Source organism: Notechis scutatus, chromosome 6 (genome assembly GCF_049901735.1).
Source record: "Notechis scutatus isolate UNSWTSFEM ecotype Mainland chromosome 6, rNotScu1.2, whole genome shotgun sequence".
NCBI lineage: Eukaryota > Metazoa > Chordata > Lepidosauria > Squamata > Elapidae > Notechis > Notechis scutatus.
In genome coordinates this window covers 21,090,606-21,105,550 of record NC_142014.1, presented here as the reverse complement: position 1 = coordinate 21,105,550, position 14,945 = coordinate 21,090,606, and the positions used below count along the sequence as shown (strand labels likewise).

General features: G+C 43.1%; 1 protein-coding gene across 2 annotated transcripts in view; it reads right to left on the bottom strand.

Annotated features, from left to right (window-relative positions):
• Positions 1–14,945, bottom strand: part of LOC113418637 (1-acylglycerol-3-phosphate O-acyltransferase Pnpla3-like) — a 41,248-nt gene that overhangs the window by 2,785 nt on the left and 23,518 nt on the right. Inside the window, exons 2-8 of one of the 2 annotated variants that reach the window (XM_026677619.2) lie at positions 14,646–14,878; positions 13,847–13,912; positions 10,661–10,870; positions 7,100–7,160; positions 3,600–3,815; positions 2,604–2,736; positions 898–1,014 (exon numbers count right to left, since the gene is read on the bottom strand). In XM_026677619.2, coding sequence (XP_026533404.2) covers positions 898–1,014; positions 2,604–2,736; positions 3,600–3,815; positions 7,100–7,160; positions 10,661–10,870; positions 13,847–13,912; positions 14,646–14,878 — 1,036 coding nt within the window. The remainder of the gene's footprint in view (positions 1–897; positions 1,015–2,603; positions 2,737–3,599; positions 3,816–7,099; positions 7,161–10,660; positions 10,871–13,846; positions 13,913–14,645; positions 14,879–14,945) is intronic. The other variant, XM_087969476.1, reaches the window with a different exon arrangement.

Sequence of the window (14,945 nt, the reverse complement as noted above, 5' to 3'; positions counted from 1 at the left end):
CCTGTAAGGCCTCCTGCTCCAAGAGGCTGTGCTGGCAAAGACTCATTTCTGGTGGAGTTTGGGGGAGAGAAAGAAAGACTTCTGCTGCTTCTGCTGCTTTCCTTGCATGAAGCTAAAAGTCTTTCTCTCTCCCCGAGAACGGAGGTGGAGACGGTATCCTGCTATCCCAAATGAAGAATGATCGATCGGTAGGAAAACGGGGTGGGGAATTTCCCAGGGTCTCTGGTCCACGGGATTTAAAATTATGAGTTTTGTGGTCCCGGAGGTCCAAAAGGTTGGCGACCCCTGCTCTACACCATTCAAGACAAATGGCTGTCCAGATTCTTCTTGGAAACCTCCAGTGATGGAGCGTCCACAACCTCTTAAGGAAACCCAGTCCACCGATTAATTGTTCTGTCAGAAAGTTTCTCCTTAGTTCTAGGTGAGTTCTCTCCTTAATGTTCTTCCACACATTACTTCTTTTCCTGCCCTCTGGAACTCTGGAGAATAAGCCCTCCTCCTCTTCATTAGCTGCTGTCGTGTCAGCCCAGCCCTTCTTTTCATTAGACTAGACATACCCAGTTCCTTCCTCCATTCTTCATGTGTTTTAGCTGCCAGTCCCCTAATCATCTTTGTTGTTTTTCTCTGTGGTCTTTCTTGCATCCTTTAAATATTACATTTTCTTTAAATAGAGAATCTATTTAGCCATTTATAACAGGAAAAATGACACAGCAAAGTGGAAGAGAGGCTGCAGTACATCACTAAGGAATTACTCAAAATGGAGCAATTCCTACCTCCACCCACCCTTCATTTCAGGTAGAGAAAATGATATCGCGATACAAATTTTCCAGAGGTTGTCCAACTCCATTATGCTCTCCAAAATATTTTGTGCTTGGCCAAAGAAGTGGTCAAACATACCTTGGGGTCTTCAGGAGCCCTTTCATTGTTCGGCCATAGACTGAACCCATCATTTGGGAAAGCTGCCCCTGCATCCATCGCACATCCTCAGGGATGTCAGGAAACCACTGGACTAATCTGCAATCGAGAGAAAGGAAAAAAACAAACTTTTTTCAAGATGGGTGCTTGTTTTTAAAGTGTTCACCCAAAACATTTCCGTTCGTGGTATCAGGTAATTTTTAGAAGGAAAAAAGTACTTATTGGCTTTTTTTAAAATTGTATTAAAAATAAAAGTATTAATTGTTTTAACAGTAAAAAATAACAAAAGGGTAAGATTTTCACAAGTGCATTCTTGCCAGGTACAAATAATGGACTTAAATAGATATTAAGGCTGTGACTAAAACATAGGTTTAGGATTTTTTAAAATATTACACGCACGTTTGTTTATGAAGCTGAACACAAAATAAACAGGAAAATGAACATACTGGTATTTATGATTCTCCTGTTACCAGTAAGTATAAACTGTATACACATAATACATTTTATAGCAATAACTTATATACATACCACTTCACGGGGCTTTACAGCCCTCTCTAAGTGGTTTACAGAGTCAGTATATTGCCCCCAACAATCTGGGTCCTCATTTTACCGACATCGGAAGGATGGAAGGCTGAGTTTCAACCTTGAGCTGGTGAGACTCGAACTGCTGGCAGCCGGTGATCAGCAGAAGTAGCCTGCAGTACTGCATTCTAACCACTGCGCCACCACACTTCTTATAAGTATAAACAGGAGTTAAGGAGAGAGTAATACAAGTCAAACGTAGACCAATCTAATCTCAGCCATGAATTCACAAGATGGCAGGTTTTCTTACTGTTAAAGACATGTGAGCTCAATGGGCTTACTCCTAAGTAGCTTTACACTACATACAAGCTATGAGCAACTTTCTTTTCCTCAAGAACATCATTTATTTGCAACATATAGAGAACCAGTTTGTGACTTCTGATGATGACTTCTCATCTTCAAACCTAGGCAAGAAACCAGGTTTATCAGCCTCATCCACCCCACAGGGTTGTTGTTATGGGGAAAAATAGAAAGACAGAGCATTATATACCAGTGGTGGCTAACATTTTTTGGGTCCTGTGCCGATAATTGCGCGAAGACAATGCATGCTGCCTCCCCACGCCCCTGCGCATGATTCCCCACATGCGCCATGCACCTGCACGCACAATCCCCCACATGCCATACGTCTGCGTATGTGTGTGCAATCCCCATGTGCTGTGTATCTCTGTGCATGCACGCAATCCTCCCATGTGCGGTGTCTCTATGCATGCACCTCCCATGCGCTCCCCCTGCCCATGCATGCCAGATACCAGACAATCAGCTGTCGGGTGGCGGCGGCGCACACACATAAGCAGTGGGGCTCTTCCGGGCGAGCTCTCACGTGTCGGCAGAAGTGGCTCTGTGTGCCACTTCCGGCATGCGTGCCATAGGTTCGCCAACACGGTTATATACGCTGACTGCAGCTGCATTAAATAAAGGTGGGATATATAAATCTAGCAAACAGATAAATATATGCAGGTTTAGCCTGCAAGGTATTTTGGACATCTGTCAGAAAAATGGCCTCAGAAGGAAATGGAAAAGTTTTTGGAAGAATAACACAGGAGTAAACTTTATGAAAAAGGTCCCCAATACCTTGAACATTTGGAAATTAGATCATATACACTCACCTTACAACCACAAAGAAGGCAGACTCTACCGGTAAAGTGTATGGTAGCATCATGTAGGACATTAGCCTCACTGGGAGAAATTTTGAAAGTTGACCGTAGAGTCCACTTTTTTCTTTACAAGCCTCTTCTAATGCTGTAAAATTTAAATCATCAGAACTGAATTCATTCATGGACGATCATGCAAGTACAAATACGGCTGGGACGTAAATCAATGTTTTCCCCATCTGAAATGACTGAGGAGGCCTCTCTAGTATTCTAATCAGGTTATCATCAAATTACATTTTGCTTGATACATCTTTTAATTCATTTTAGTCCTCTTTTACTGGGATTCAATAACCGCAAATTCCCTGAGTCATGAAACTCTGGATCATCCTAGCATTGTGAATTAAAGACATTGCACTACCTCAGCTTGTCTAATTTCTAACTAAAATAGACTCATAGAAAAATCATTCTTTGACACTGAAATAAAATAAAAAATAAAACTCTGTTTTAATTTGGAAAAGGAAGCCAATTTGGGCTGTCAGAGGCTTGACAAACACACTGCATAGCTAAATCATCCAATAGTTCAAGCCAAAATTAAGTTAAAATCAACTTGTCTTCCCATAATAACTAGGTGACAAATGTATCACAAAAGTATAAAGGAGGATGGTTAATCTAGCTTGATTATGTGTATAGGTTTGATTATACACCCCTTTTCTGGAACATTCAGCAACCAAATTTCATCAGTGCAAAATGAATGACATTCACCAATGTAAATTCTGAAACAAAACTTTTTAAGTAAATTAATTCATGAAACCTTCAAAGTAGTCCCTTTAATGGCCTGCTTATACTTTTCGCCAGCTAAAGGTAATTGCCAAATCTCTCCAGTCTTGTTTAGATAATAAATTTAACTGCTTCAGTACAAATTGAAGAAAAAAAAAACAAGCAGCATATTCTCTGCGCTAAAAACATTAAACATAATTTTTTGCAATTAAAACAGTTAATTTAGAATTTTACCTTTATGTAGTCTAGGAGGCAGCTTCTCAAAGATAGTCCCATCCAATGGCCAGGATGTTGCCTTTAGCTGATCAATAAATATTTTTTTGTCTTGCATCTCTTTTTTGTCTTTAATTGCTGCATTTTTTTTATCGTTGTAGCCTGAGATTTGAGAATATCTCAGATGCTTCAGCTTGGTTAAGGCTAAGTCAGCAGATATTGATTCTTGCAGAAAACCTTAATAAATAGATTTAAAAAAACACAAATGCTTCTGCTATGAGTGACAGTATGCAAAGCAATGCAGACATTCAAAAAAAACACCAAGAAAGTTTTTTAATCTTCATTTTCAAATCTTGGACTAAGAATGTTATGCCTGTTCGCAATTGCGTTGCAACTTCCACCAGCTTCTTCCAACTTTTAAAGGCATTCTTGCTAGCAAACGGCAATGAATTAGCAAACATTTAGTTTTATAGCATGCCCTTTTTGGTAAGGCTTTTTTGGGTTGCTTAAAGGACCAATGTTCATTGGATGAAAGTATGTCAGAAAGAAAATTGCAAAGCTACTTCCAACAGCATACGTAACGTTCAAATGCAAATCTGTCAAATTGAATACAGGCAGCCCTCCAGTTACGACCCATTGGAGCCCCAAATTTCTGTTGCTGAGTGAAACACTCGTTAAGCAACTTTGTCCCATTTTACGACTTTTCTTGCCACAGCTGTTAAGTGATTCATTGCATTTGTTAAAGTTAGCCACCCGGTTATTAAGTGAAGCTGGATTCCCCATTGACTTGGCTTGTCAGAAGGTTGCAAAAGGGGATCACACGAGACCTCGGGACACGGCATTCGTTGTAAGTATGAACCAATTGCCAACCATCGGAATTTTGATCCTGTGACTAAGGGGATGCTGCAACGGTCATAAGTGTGAAAAAACGGCCATAAGTCACTTTTTTTCGGTGCTGTTGTAACTTTGGTCACAAAATGAACTGTTGTAAGTCGAGGACTACCTCTACTGGTGAATTATTAATTCGAATTACAACTGCAGTCGGAAGCAGAATCAGCATGGCTAACTGTCAGGCAAATAATTTGACAACCATTTTTGCCACGGTTGTTTAAGCGAATCGCTGCCGTTACTAAGAGAATCATGCAGTCATTCAGTGAAGCCAGCTTCCCCCCCCTCCCCCCGCTCCTTTGACTTTGCTTGACAGAAGCAGGCTGGGAAGGTTGCAAAGGATCCCAGAATAATGCAAACAACATAATTACATGCCAGTTGCCAAGCAACGGAAATTTGATCAGAAGGTAGTGGGGAATGCTGGCACGGTTGAAAAAAGTATGAGGAATAGTCATGTCACCTTGTTTAGTGCCGTTGTAATTGGAAATGGCTGCTAAACAAACGTTGCTAAATCAAGGATTATTTTCGTGTTCAGAAGAATCCTCTCTGGCTTGATTGTAACTCAGCCTGTGTTACTAACTCCTCCTGGTCAGAGCGCTTTCCGAATGAGCCCCTGTTGCAGAGGTGGGTATTCAGCAGGTTCTGACCAGTTCTGGAGAACCAGTAGTGGAAATTTTGAGTAGTTCGGAGAACCAGCAAATACCATCTCTGACTGGCCCCGCCCCCATTTATTCTCTGCCTCCCATTGAGTCCCAGCTGATTGGCTGGGTCTTCTTTGGTTGCCCTGTACAGGAGAATGGAGCTGGAAAGCAGGTTACTGGGGTGGGGAGGGAATGGAGATTTTGCAGTATCCTTCCCTTGCCATGCCCACCAAGCCATGTCCACAGAACTAGTAGTAAAAAAAAATTAATCCCACCACTGCCCTGTTGTCTCCGGAGTGCAGCTCCTCTTGGGCCACTTGATGGCTGCTGCGACCAACCACTGCCCACTTCTTGCTCTGCCCACAAGATGGCCATGGAGAGGAGGAAAGCCATCCTCCAGGGCCAAGAACTGCCCAGGGTCCTCCTCTCCATTGACCTGTGCCTTTAGCATTTCAGATAGCAACATATTGCTTCATAGTGCTTTAGTTCTCTCTAAGTCACTGTGTCAAACTCAAGGCCTGGAGCCCAGATCTGGCATGTGGGATGCTTAGATCTGGGCCACGGGACTGCCCTGGAAACAGCGAAGGAAAGAGATAGAGAGAGAAAGAGAAAGAGAGAGAGAGAAAGAGAAAGAGAAAGAGAAAGAGAAAGAGAAAGAGAAAGAGAAAGAGAGAGGAAGGAAGGAAGGAAGGAAGGAAGGAAGGAAGGAAGGAAGGAAGGAAGGAAGGAAGGAAGGAAGGAAGGAAGGAAGGAAGGAAAGATGCAAGAGTCCTATAGTTGGGGCTTCAAGGGCCAGAGAGAAATCTTCAGAATCAGACCCCTTTTCAGAGTGTTATATCCTGGAGGAAAAAATGTTAAAAGGAAGATAATCTACCACCCCCCAACACTCCAGGCCCAAACCAAATCAATTTAAATTCAGCAGGAACCCTTGTTGGAGGATGTGCTCCTGAACATAAGCAGAATGCCGAACAGATGTTTTTTAATGGCTGTGTGCCATCAAATAACTGTTGACTCCTAGCAACTAAGCACAGTATGGGCTTAGTCAACAACGTTCATTACACCTGAAGTAAAAAACAGATTTATTACAAAAAATAGGTAAGAGACAAAAGCCCAAACTACACCTTGAAAGAGGAAAGCCCAAGACAGACAGACCAAGAAAAGTTTCACCTGACTCTTTAAGTGCAGACATTAAGATTAGGACAGATGAGACCGGGGTGATACTGGTTCACCCTGGTTCAGGCGAACTGGTATCTAATTTTATAATTTTTAATTGCCGGTTTGGCGAACCTAGCTGGCCCCTCCCAGGAGTCCCCACAGGTAAATACAGGGCCCACACGGAGGCTCGGGGAGGGCAAAAAATGGGCCTCCTGGAGGCTCCAGAAGACCAGAAACAGGCCCATTTCCAGCCACCCGAGGGCCTCCGGAGCCTGAGAAGGCCGCTTTCACTCTGCCGGAGGCTCAAGGAAAGCCTCCAGAGCCCGGGGAGGACAAAAATGGGGGCCTCGTCGTGGTGCAGGAGACCTAGGCCAGCCCAACATGGCCACACCCACCCAGCAACCAGGTAGAGAACCAGTTGCTAAAGCCCACCCCTGGATGAGACTGACACGGGGACAGCTTGTGGTATTTCTTGCCATTTACTATGACAATCAAACAGCTCAGAAGTTCCAATAAATAATTTCCAATCTCACCGCAGTTTCCATATCCATGAACTGTGTTCCCACCTATCACCCTCCCCTCCTCCATCCTGCTGAGTCAATAGCAGGAAGGGCAGGTCTGTCAAAACCTGGAAATTTAAAGATAACACCTGAATTTCAAGAGACAAGACAATGGCCTACCCTACCAGAAGGGGGGCGGGGGGGACTGTTTTGCCTGTACCAGAAAGAAAACATCAGAAATATGTGTTTCCGCCTACAACCAATCTGAGCATAGTAAAGCATTCTGGACACTCCTTTCTGCTACATGAAGTAAATAAACTTGGAAACAGTAACTTACCGTTTTCTTTCAAAAATCTAAGAGCATCTGAATATCCTTGTTCACAGAGTTTAGCTAGCAACTGAAAAGAAATGTACAGAAAACCAGTTAAGTAAATTTTAAAACTTGCGGAAAGAACATTTTACATACTTTGTGCCACTTATATTCATGGAGAAAAATATTAATGTCTTGCTTCTGGGCAAATAGGACAAACCGTTCAGAACTAATTTACTTCCACTGACAGCCTGAGATTAAATGAATACATCCTTGAGAGAAGATTTTACGAAGATATTCCTAATCTCCCTAAATTGTCTCCCTGCACAACATTAACTGGCTCTCCTTTTGCCCACACAACAGGGCACTGAGCAACATGGAAGGAAAAGACAGCAGCATCACAAGCCACGCACAATTAACAATGCAGTCTTCCTAAGGAGCTGGTTTCTCCAAGATCACTCCTATATCCAGGGGTGGGCTTCAAAAATTTTGGCAATGGGTTCTCTGCCTGGACCCTGGGTGTGGTGTGGCCATGGTGGACGTGGCCTAGTCGGCCTCCTGCAACATATTGGGGGGGGGGTGTTTTTGCCTTCCCAGGGCTCCGGAGGCTTTCCTTGAGCCTCCGGGAGGGTGAAAATGGCTTCTCCAGGCTCTGAAGGTTCTAGAAGCTGGAAACAGGCCCATTTCTGGCCTTTTTGAACTTCCGGGAGGCCCGTTTTTCATCCTCCCTGAGCCTCCGCACACGCCCTGCACTTACCTGCATCCAAAACAGGCCATGTGGGGACTCCTGGGAGGGGCGGGCTGGGGTGGGTGGGACCAGGGGAAGTGGGATTTGGGGGTTCTCCAAACTGTGAAGAATCTTAGCTAGGGGTTCTCCCGAACCCCTGCAAACCCCCAGCAGCCCACCCCTGCCTACATTGTGAGAATAACCCATGGTATCAGCTGAACCATGGCGTACTTAAGTATTGTAGAATTTCTGAATCCAGTAACAGAAAAAGGAATTTGAAACATGATGCCCACGCAACTAAGAAGGCTAAAAAGACAGACCGAATAAACAACTTCTCTCACGTCTCATTAAAAAGAAAAAGGAAAGCCAACTAATCAATTCAATATAGTAGAGTAATATTTCACACATTGGTGTGGCATCAAAGTTCTCCACCCTTTGATTATTTAGTGCAATCTTTGAGGTGTGTGGAATTAAACTTCCACAATTCTCCAGATAGCTAGGATTGAAAAACACTAACTTAGTGAATCCACCTGATTGTATTGTGGTTGTTTACAGTTCAGTTGTAGCCCTGGCAGTGACTATGGTAGAGTGGCATCCATGATGACCTCAAATGACATCTCACACAGTGTCACACAAATGGCATGCATTATGTAACTCCTTATTTTTCAACCGCATGGGCATGACAAGACCTCAAAGGTTCTGGGATACAACCTTGGATTCCTGAGAGGGAGCCTGCCATAGCAGAAATAATTCCAGAGATCATCTCCCCAGAAACTTAATTATGGACCTTCCTTCCTTCCTGTTTCTCTTTCTTTCTTTCCTTTCTTCCTTTTCTTTCGTTCTTTCTCTTTGTCTCTCCTTCCTTCCTTTCTTTCCTTTCTTCCTTTTCAATCAATGGGAATGAGAAAAAGGTGTACAGGTGGTGATCCCGACATACAATTGAGCTCAAAATTTCTGTTGTTAAATCAGACGTATGTTAAATGAGCTTTCGCTCATTTTATTACCTTCCTTGCCATAGTTGTTAGGTGAATCATTGCAGTTGATAAGTTAGTAACCTGGTTGTTAAAGTGAATTTGGCTTCTCCCTTGACTTTGTCAGAAGATCACAAAAGTTGATCCCGTGGCCTTGGGACACAGCAATGGTCATAAGTAAGAACCAGCTGCCAAGCATCTTCAATTTGATCACGCAAACATGGCAATGCTGCAAAGGTCATGACTGTGAAAAGCACTCCTACGTCACATTTTTCATTGCCATCGTTAACTTTGAATGGTCACTAAAATGAACTGTTTTAAGTAGACGACTACCTGTACTCAATCTCATAATGTCATTCCATTCAGCAATTATGTAAACAGCAAAAGGCGATATAATTTACCCCATGAAGAGATTGTTGCCAGCTTCTCACAGACTTCAACATGTGTTCGGTGGCTCTTTTTCCCTGGCTTTAAATTATACCCATATAGGAATGAATCAGACTACGTATGAGCACACACATCCTTTCAGTGGTGGGATTCAAAAATTTTTACTACCGGTTCTGTGGGCATTGCTTGGTGGGCGTGGCAGGGGAAGGATACTGTAAAATCTCCAGTCAGAGGTAGGATTTGCTGGTTCTCTGAACTACTCATAATTTCCGCTACCGGTTCTCCAGAACTGGTCAGAACCTGCTGAATTCCACCTCTGCATCCTTTATACAAACATGGGCAGACACATGTGGGTATACATATGCATTCTTTTTAAATTAATGGACAGCTTACGTTGAAGATCATATTTTTTTAAAAAATTAAGCGCAAGGAAGCAAAACAGAAAACCACTGTGCAAAACTAATTATCTACTTTTGCTAAATGACAGATAACTAACTCAAAAACCTTAAGCTAGCTATGGACTTTCAAACATGACATAACAATTCAATAACCTTTATGTGTCTGTGTGCGTGCCTTTGAGTCAGTCATTCCTGGCAACTTCCTGGTCTAGTACGTACAGTTTTCAGAAGTGGTTTCCCTTTGCCTCTTCCTTCCTAAAAATGAGCAAGAGAGACTGTGTGCAAGGCAGGACTAGAACCAGGGGTTGGATTCTACCGGTTCAGACTGGTTTGGGTGAACTGGATGTTAGATTTGCATCTGGTTCGCTGAACCAGTATTTGAACCCGCCAACTGCCCGCCCCCACCAGCCCCTCTCCTCCCAGGAGTCTCCATGCGGCCCATACTTGATGGAGGTAAGTGCAGGGTCCGCGCAGAAGCTCTGGGGGGAACAAGCCTTCTGGACGTCCAGAAACGGGCCTGTTTCCGGCTTCCGGAGGGCCTCCAGAGCCTGGGGGAGGCCATTTACGCCCTCCCAGAGGCCCGAAGGAAGCCTCCGGATCATTGGGAAGGTGAAAAACGGCCCTGCCGGAAGTTCCTATGGGCCATGCCCTCCATGGCCACGCCCACCCAGCAACTGGGCAGCGAACCGGTTGCTGGGATTTTTCAATCCCACACCTGACTAGAACTGACAATCTCCTAGTTTCCAGCTGGGACCTCATCACTGCACCCAAACTGGCTCTTTTCAGTAACTGCTGCATCAGCCTAAAAAGATTCTACAATGTATTGGAATGTTTCGTTGTGCTCTTTTATAAATTTAACAGCATCCACACTGTTCCTAGTATACAGAACCGCAGAACTTTTCTACCTTGCCAATTCCATCTGTGCCAACCAGCATGGCCAAGGGTTAGGGTTGCAGATTACGGAACGTTCACTGAAGTCCTGTAACATTCTTGGGTTTTGTGCTGCTTGGAAAATAGTTATATCATTGTCTCAAAATCATACAAAGAACTATCAACATGAATAAAAAGCATGATCCCATAAGAGGCAATGTTGAACATACAATACCTGAGGCTCCGGAGGAAAAAGTGCTTGAGTTAAACGATACATGTTCCCTAAGCTAAGCTGAATGCTTGTATTGGTTAGATTCATCTGGTGGAAGTTTGCAGAGTTCCCCTTGGGACAAATGTCACATTCCCCAGAGAAAGGAGAAACGGTTATGGTGTTCTTCGAATTACAGTGAGGTAAGTTGTCACTTAATCCACCGTCCACGTAACGCTTTAAAGAAGAGAGGAAGAAGAGAAACATGAAAGGCTGTACTTGCTTAATTAAGCAAAAACTCATCGTATCTGACCCATGCAAGATAAGCTTAAAATGTTAGAAAACCCTTACTAAATGCAAGAAATTAATTATTGGGATTCATCGCAATGTGACAGAAAGCTACCTGAATTGGAGTGGAGGGAAGTGTTTAAAACCAAGCCTATTTTTTGAACAACAGGAGAAAATTTAATGGGGAAGGAGGAAAGATACTGGCAGCATTTTTTCAACCTTGGCAAGTTTAAGAGTTGCAGATTTCAACTCTTGAGAATTCTCTAGCCAAAATTTTCTAGCCAGCATGCTTGCTGGGAACTGAAGTCCACATATCTTAAAGATGCCAAAATTGATAAAACATTTGGTTCTGATATAACTTACTGCACCTCACTATTTAAAGGAATTGCTACATATGTTATCACTTTCTTAAACAATTCTTGTTCTACTTAGAATTTAAATAAGGCTACCATTTGATTGTCAAGTTTTAATTTACTATTTATCAGGGTCAATCTGCTAGGATTGAACAATTTAATTTTTTGCCATTTCTGTCCAGAGTTTATGACCTCAATCCTCTACTGCACCCATCTTCTGCACTTCATAGCAGTAATAGAATAGATAGAATAGAAAAGAATTCATTATTGGCCAAATGTGGCAGAGAAATAAAAGTGTGTTTGGAAAATCAAGAAGCATGTATTATATTTTCTCACTTGGCTAAACTCTTTTAGATGATGGCACAGCCAAGTGAACTAAGAAAATCTATCTAAATAGATACCCCCAAAAAATATTTGTATCATCAAACCACACTGAAGTATTTGTAAGAAAAATTAAAACTATCATACACAAACTGACCTAGCTCAGGGTCCCAAATCGACTACTGGGCCATGGGCTATTTGGAATTGGGTCACGCAAGTGGCTGGCCAGAGCATGGGGGCATGTGTGCCCAGGTCAGCCTGCGTGAGCAGCAGATTGGGAGGGCACTCGTGCACACACCAGCACGTTACACGCGCAAGTTGAGCTGCGCGTGTCTGGGCTGGCCTGCCACTTGTGCTAGGGCTGCTGCACGCGTGGCTCAGTTTCCCTCTTCCCCCACCCAGCCAGGCCCCAAAGCCACAAAGGTTGGGGATGGCGGATCGAGCTATTATCTGCTCCAGAACACTTACATCAGTTTACCTTTCTTATTACTAAAGCAGAAAAGCAACAACTAGATAAGTAATGATTAATACTGACATAGTTCCTTTTTAGCCAAGATGCAGATACTCTTTAAACTTCCACGCCCGGCCCTGAAATACATTGCACAAGGGAGTACTTTAAGGTAAGAGGATTAATCATTAGCATTCATCTTCAAGAGAGGTTTTTGTTTTTTTTACTGTTATGCAGGTCAGTTCTCAACAGTCTCCTTTCCAAACAACAACCGTATTTGTGCCCTGCAAATCTCTGCAGATATCTAGCACTTAACTCTAAAATCTTGCAGTAGGTACACAGTAACCAGAAGCACAATGAACTCACATATCAATGTACTGTACCTGCGTAAAGTCTTACCTCCTATACCCAAGGTGCAACATGATACAAGCCTTAGGTAGTAAGAAGAGTGAAGAATGCAAAAAGAGGAGTTTGGGACCATAAAATCAAATATGTTAGCCCACCCTGACCATAACTGATGAAGAGTGGCAGCATGGTTTCCCATTTTGATATAACATTGCTATGCTTTAAAGAATGGGCATCATCCAGACTCCCTCTAAAAATTCTAAGGAAAAGAAAGGCACTTTAAAAAGCACTATTATACCTTTGAGACAGAGTACAGGTAGTCCTCAACTAATGACCACGATTGAGCCCAACCTCTCTGTTGCTAAATTAGACATTTGTTAAGGGAATTCTGCTCCATTTTAGGATTTTTCTTGCCACAGCTGTAAGTGAATCACCACAATTGTTAAGTTAGTTTGTTATTGGTTGTTATTATTAAAAGACCCCGGGACATTGAAACTGTCATAAATATGAACCACGTGATCAGGTGTCATGCCCTTGGTAGAGACTGACTCTGAGGGAGAGGAGGAACAGCCAACAGGGAGTGGAAGTGTGGTTCTGGAGGTTGTGGAGGAGGCTTGGGGAAGGGCAGAGGCCGGCTGGGCAGTCAGAGGAGGACCCAGGCCCATCCCCTATCCATCCTAGGGCACGCAGGGAGGAGAGAGAGATGGTCTACTCGGGAGGAGAGGGCCTTGATCCTCTTCATGGGCTGCAACTGTGACAACTGAATAAGAGGACGGACATGCATACAGGTGAACGCTGGAAACAAAGCGTGGAAATATCTCTAATTTATGGTTCCTCTCAAGTTTGGCATCCTTCCCAGTGTGTGTTATCTGTGGACATCCTCCAGCCCTTATTTTGCCTGCTTTTTTCCTTCTTCTTGTAACTGTTTGTGTGGGAGTTTTTTGTCTTCAGAGCTTGGAAGAAAACTGAAGGAATAAAAGGGGCTTCACCTGTTTTCTGTGACTGTGTTTGTTTTGTATCCCACCCTTGGTCATCACACCGGGAGGGGAGGATGCAACAGTTGTAAGTGTGAAAAACGATCATGAGTCACTTTTTTCAGTGCTGATGTAATTTCGAACAGTCACTAACGAACTGTTGTATGTCAAGGACTACCTCGATCACGTAACAAAATCTAGTTTTAAATCAAATGATCGTGGCATTCAATACGCAGATTTTTTTTTAAAAAAAATATCAAATATTTTCACAGAGCTCTCTTATTGGTACACTTTCTTTCACACTTCTTCCCACAACTGTAAATAATATCTGTTATTTCCGCCACATGATTTTCCTTCACCCTGAGGATTGCCACATTTTAACTCTGAAGAGGAAAACCTGCCGTCCCATCAAATTACACCAAGTTTCAGCTCAGTTTATCTCAATAAATCTCATGCTGATTTAAAACCAATAAACAATCCTTACCACTCCTCTAAATGAAGGTGGAATGAGGCCACAATATACAGGTACAAATGAGCTACAAAGCAGGGCCTAGGAAAGATTTTTTTAAAAAATAAAGATTAGTTATAATTATTTCTAATTGCAGGGGGGAAACATCTTATAACAGTGGTGGCTAACCTTTTTGGGCTTCTGTGCCAAAAATTGTGGGCGCGCTTGCATGCTTGTGTTCGCATGCCAGCACCCAGAAGGCAATGCGTGCCCCTGCACGCCCCCTACACATTCGTGTGCAATTCCCCCGCCATAGCCCCCTTACCTGCACTGCACCTCACAGCTGATTTTCGGCCGGTTTGAGGCCTTTTTTGGCCTCCCAAAGGCTTGAGGAAGGTTTCTGCAGGCTTCAGCAAGCTTTGTAGGCCGAAAACTAGCTCCGTTTCATCACTTCCTGTTTTTCCAGAAATACTGGAACTGATGAAATGGGGCTAGTTTTCGGCCTACAAAGTTTGCTGAAACCTGCAGAAGCCTTCCTCAAGCCTTTGGGAGGCAAAAGGCCTCAAATAGGCTGAAAATCAGCTGTGAGGCGCGCTTACATGCGCAGTAAGGAAAGTTTGCCTGCATCTCGCGCTGGCACAAATGGCTCTGCGTGCCATCTGTGGCACACATGCCATCTGTTCATCATCACGGTCTTATAACAATGCAGGTCACAAATCTAATTCCTGTGGAGAAGGCTTTCAACTGATCAGACTGCTGACTCCTAGGGATAGGATGCCCCATGTTTGTAAATATAATATGGTTAAAAGCAAAATAGTGATAGTACAGAACATACCTGCACAACCTCTTCTTTAGAATTAAAATCAGATATTAATACGTTTTCCCCATCAGACACTCTTGTTAGAGAAATTGAAAGTTTCTCTGATAACAATTTGTAACTGTTTTCGGGGAGATTTTTGTAGAGGCCATCTCTTATTATTTTCATCACGTTGAAGGAAGGATGAAGAGGACCGAGATTTCGTTTCCTGGCTTCTTTGGCGAGACCCAAAACATCTGCACAAGCTTGTGCTGAAAGATATATAAGCATCACGAGACAAGGTGTCAGATGTAAGTATTCCTTTCAAATGCATTTGTT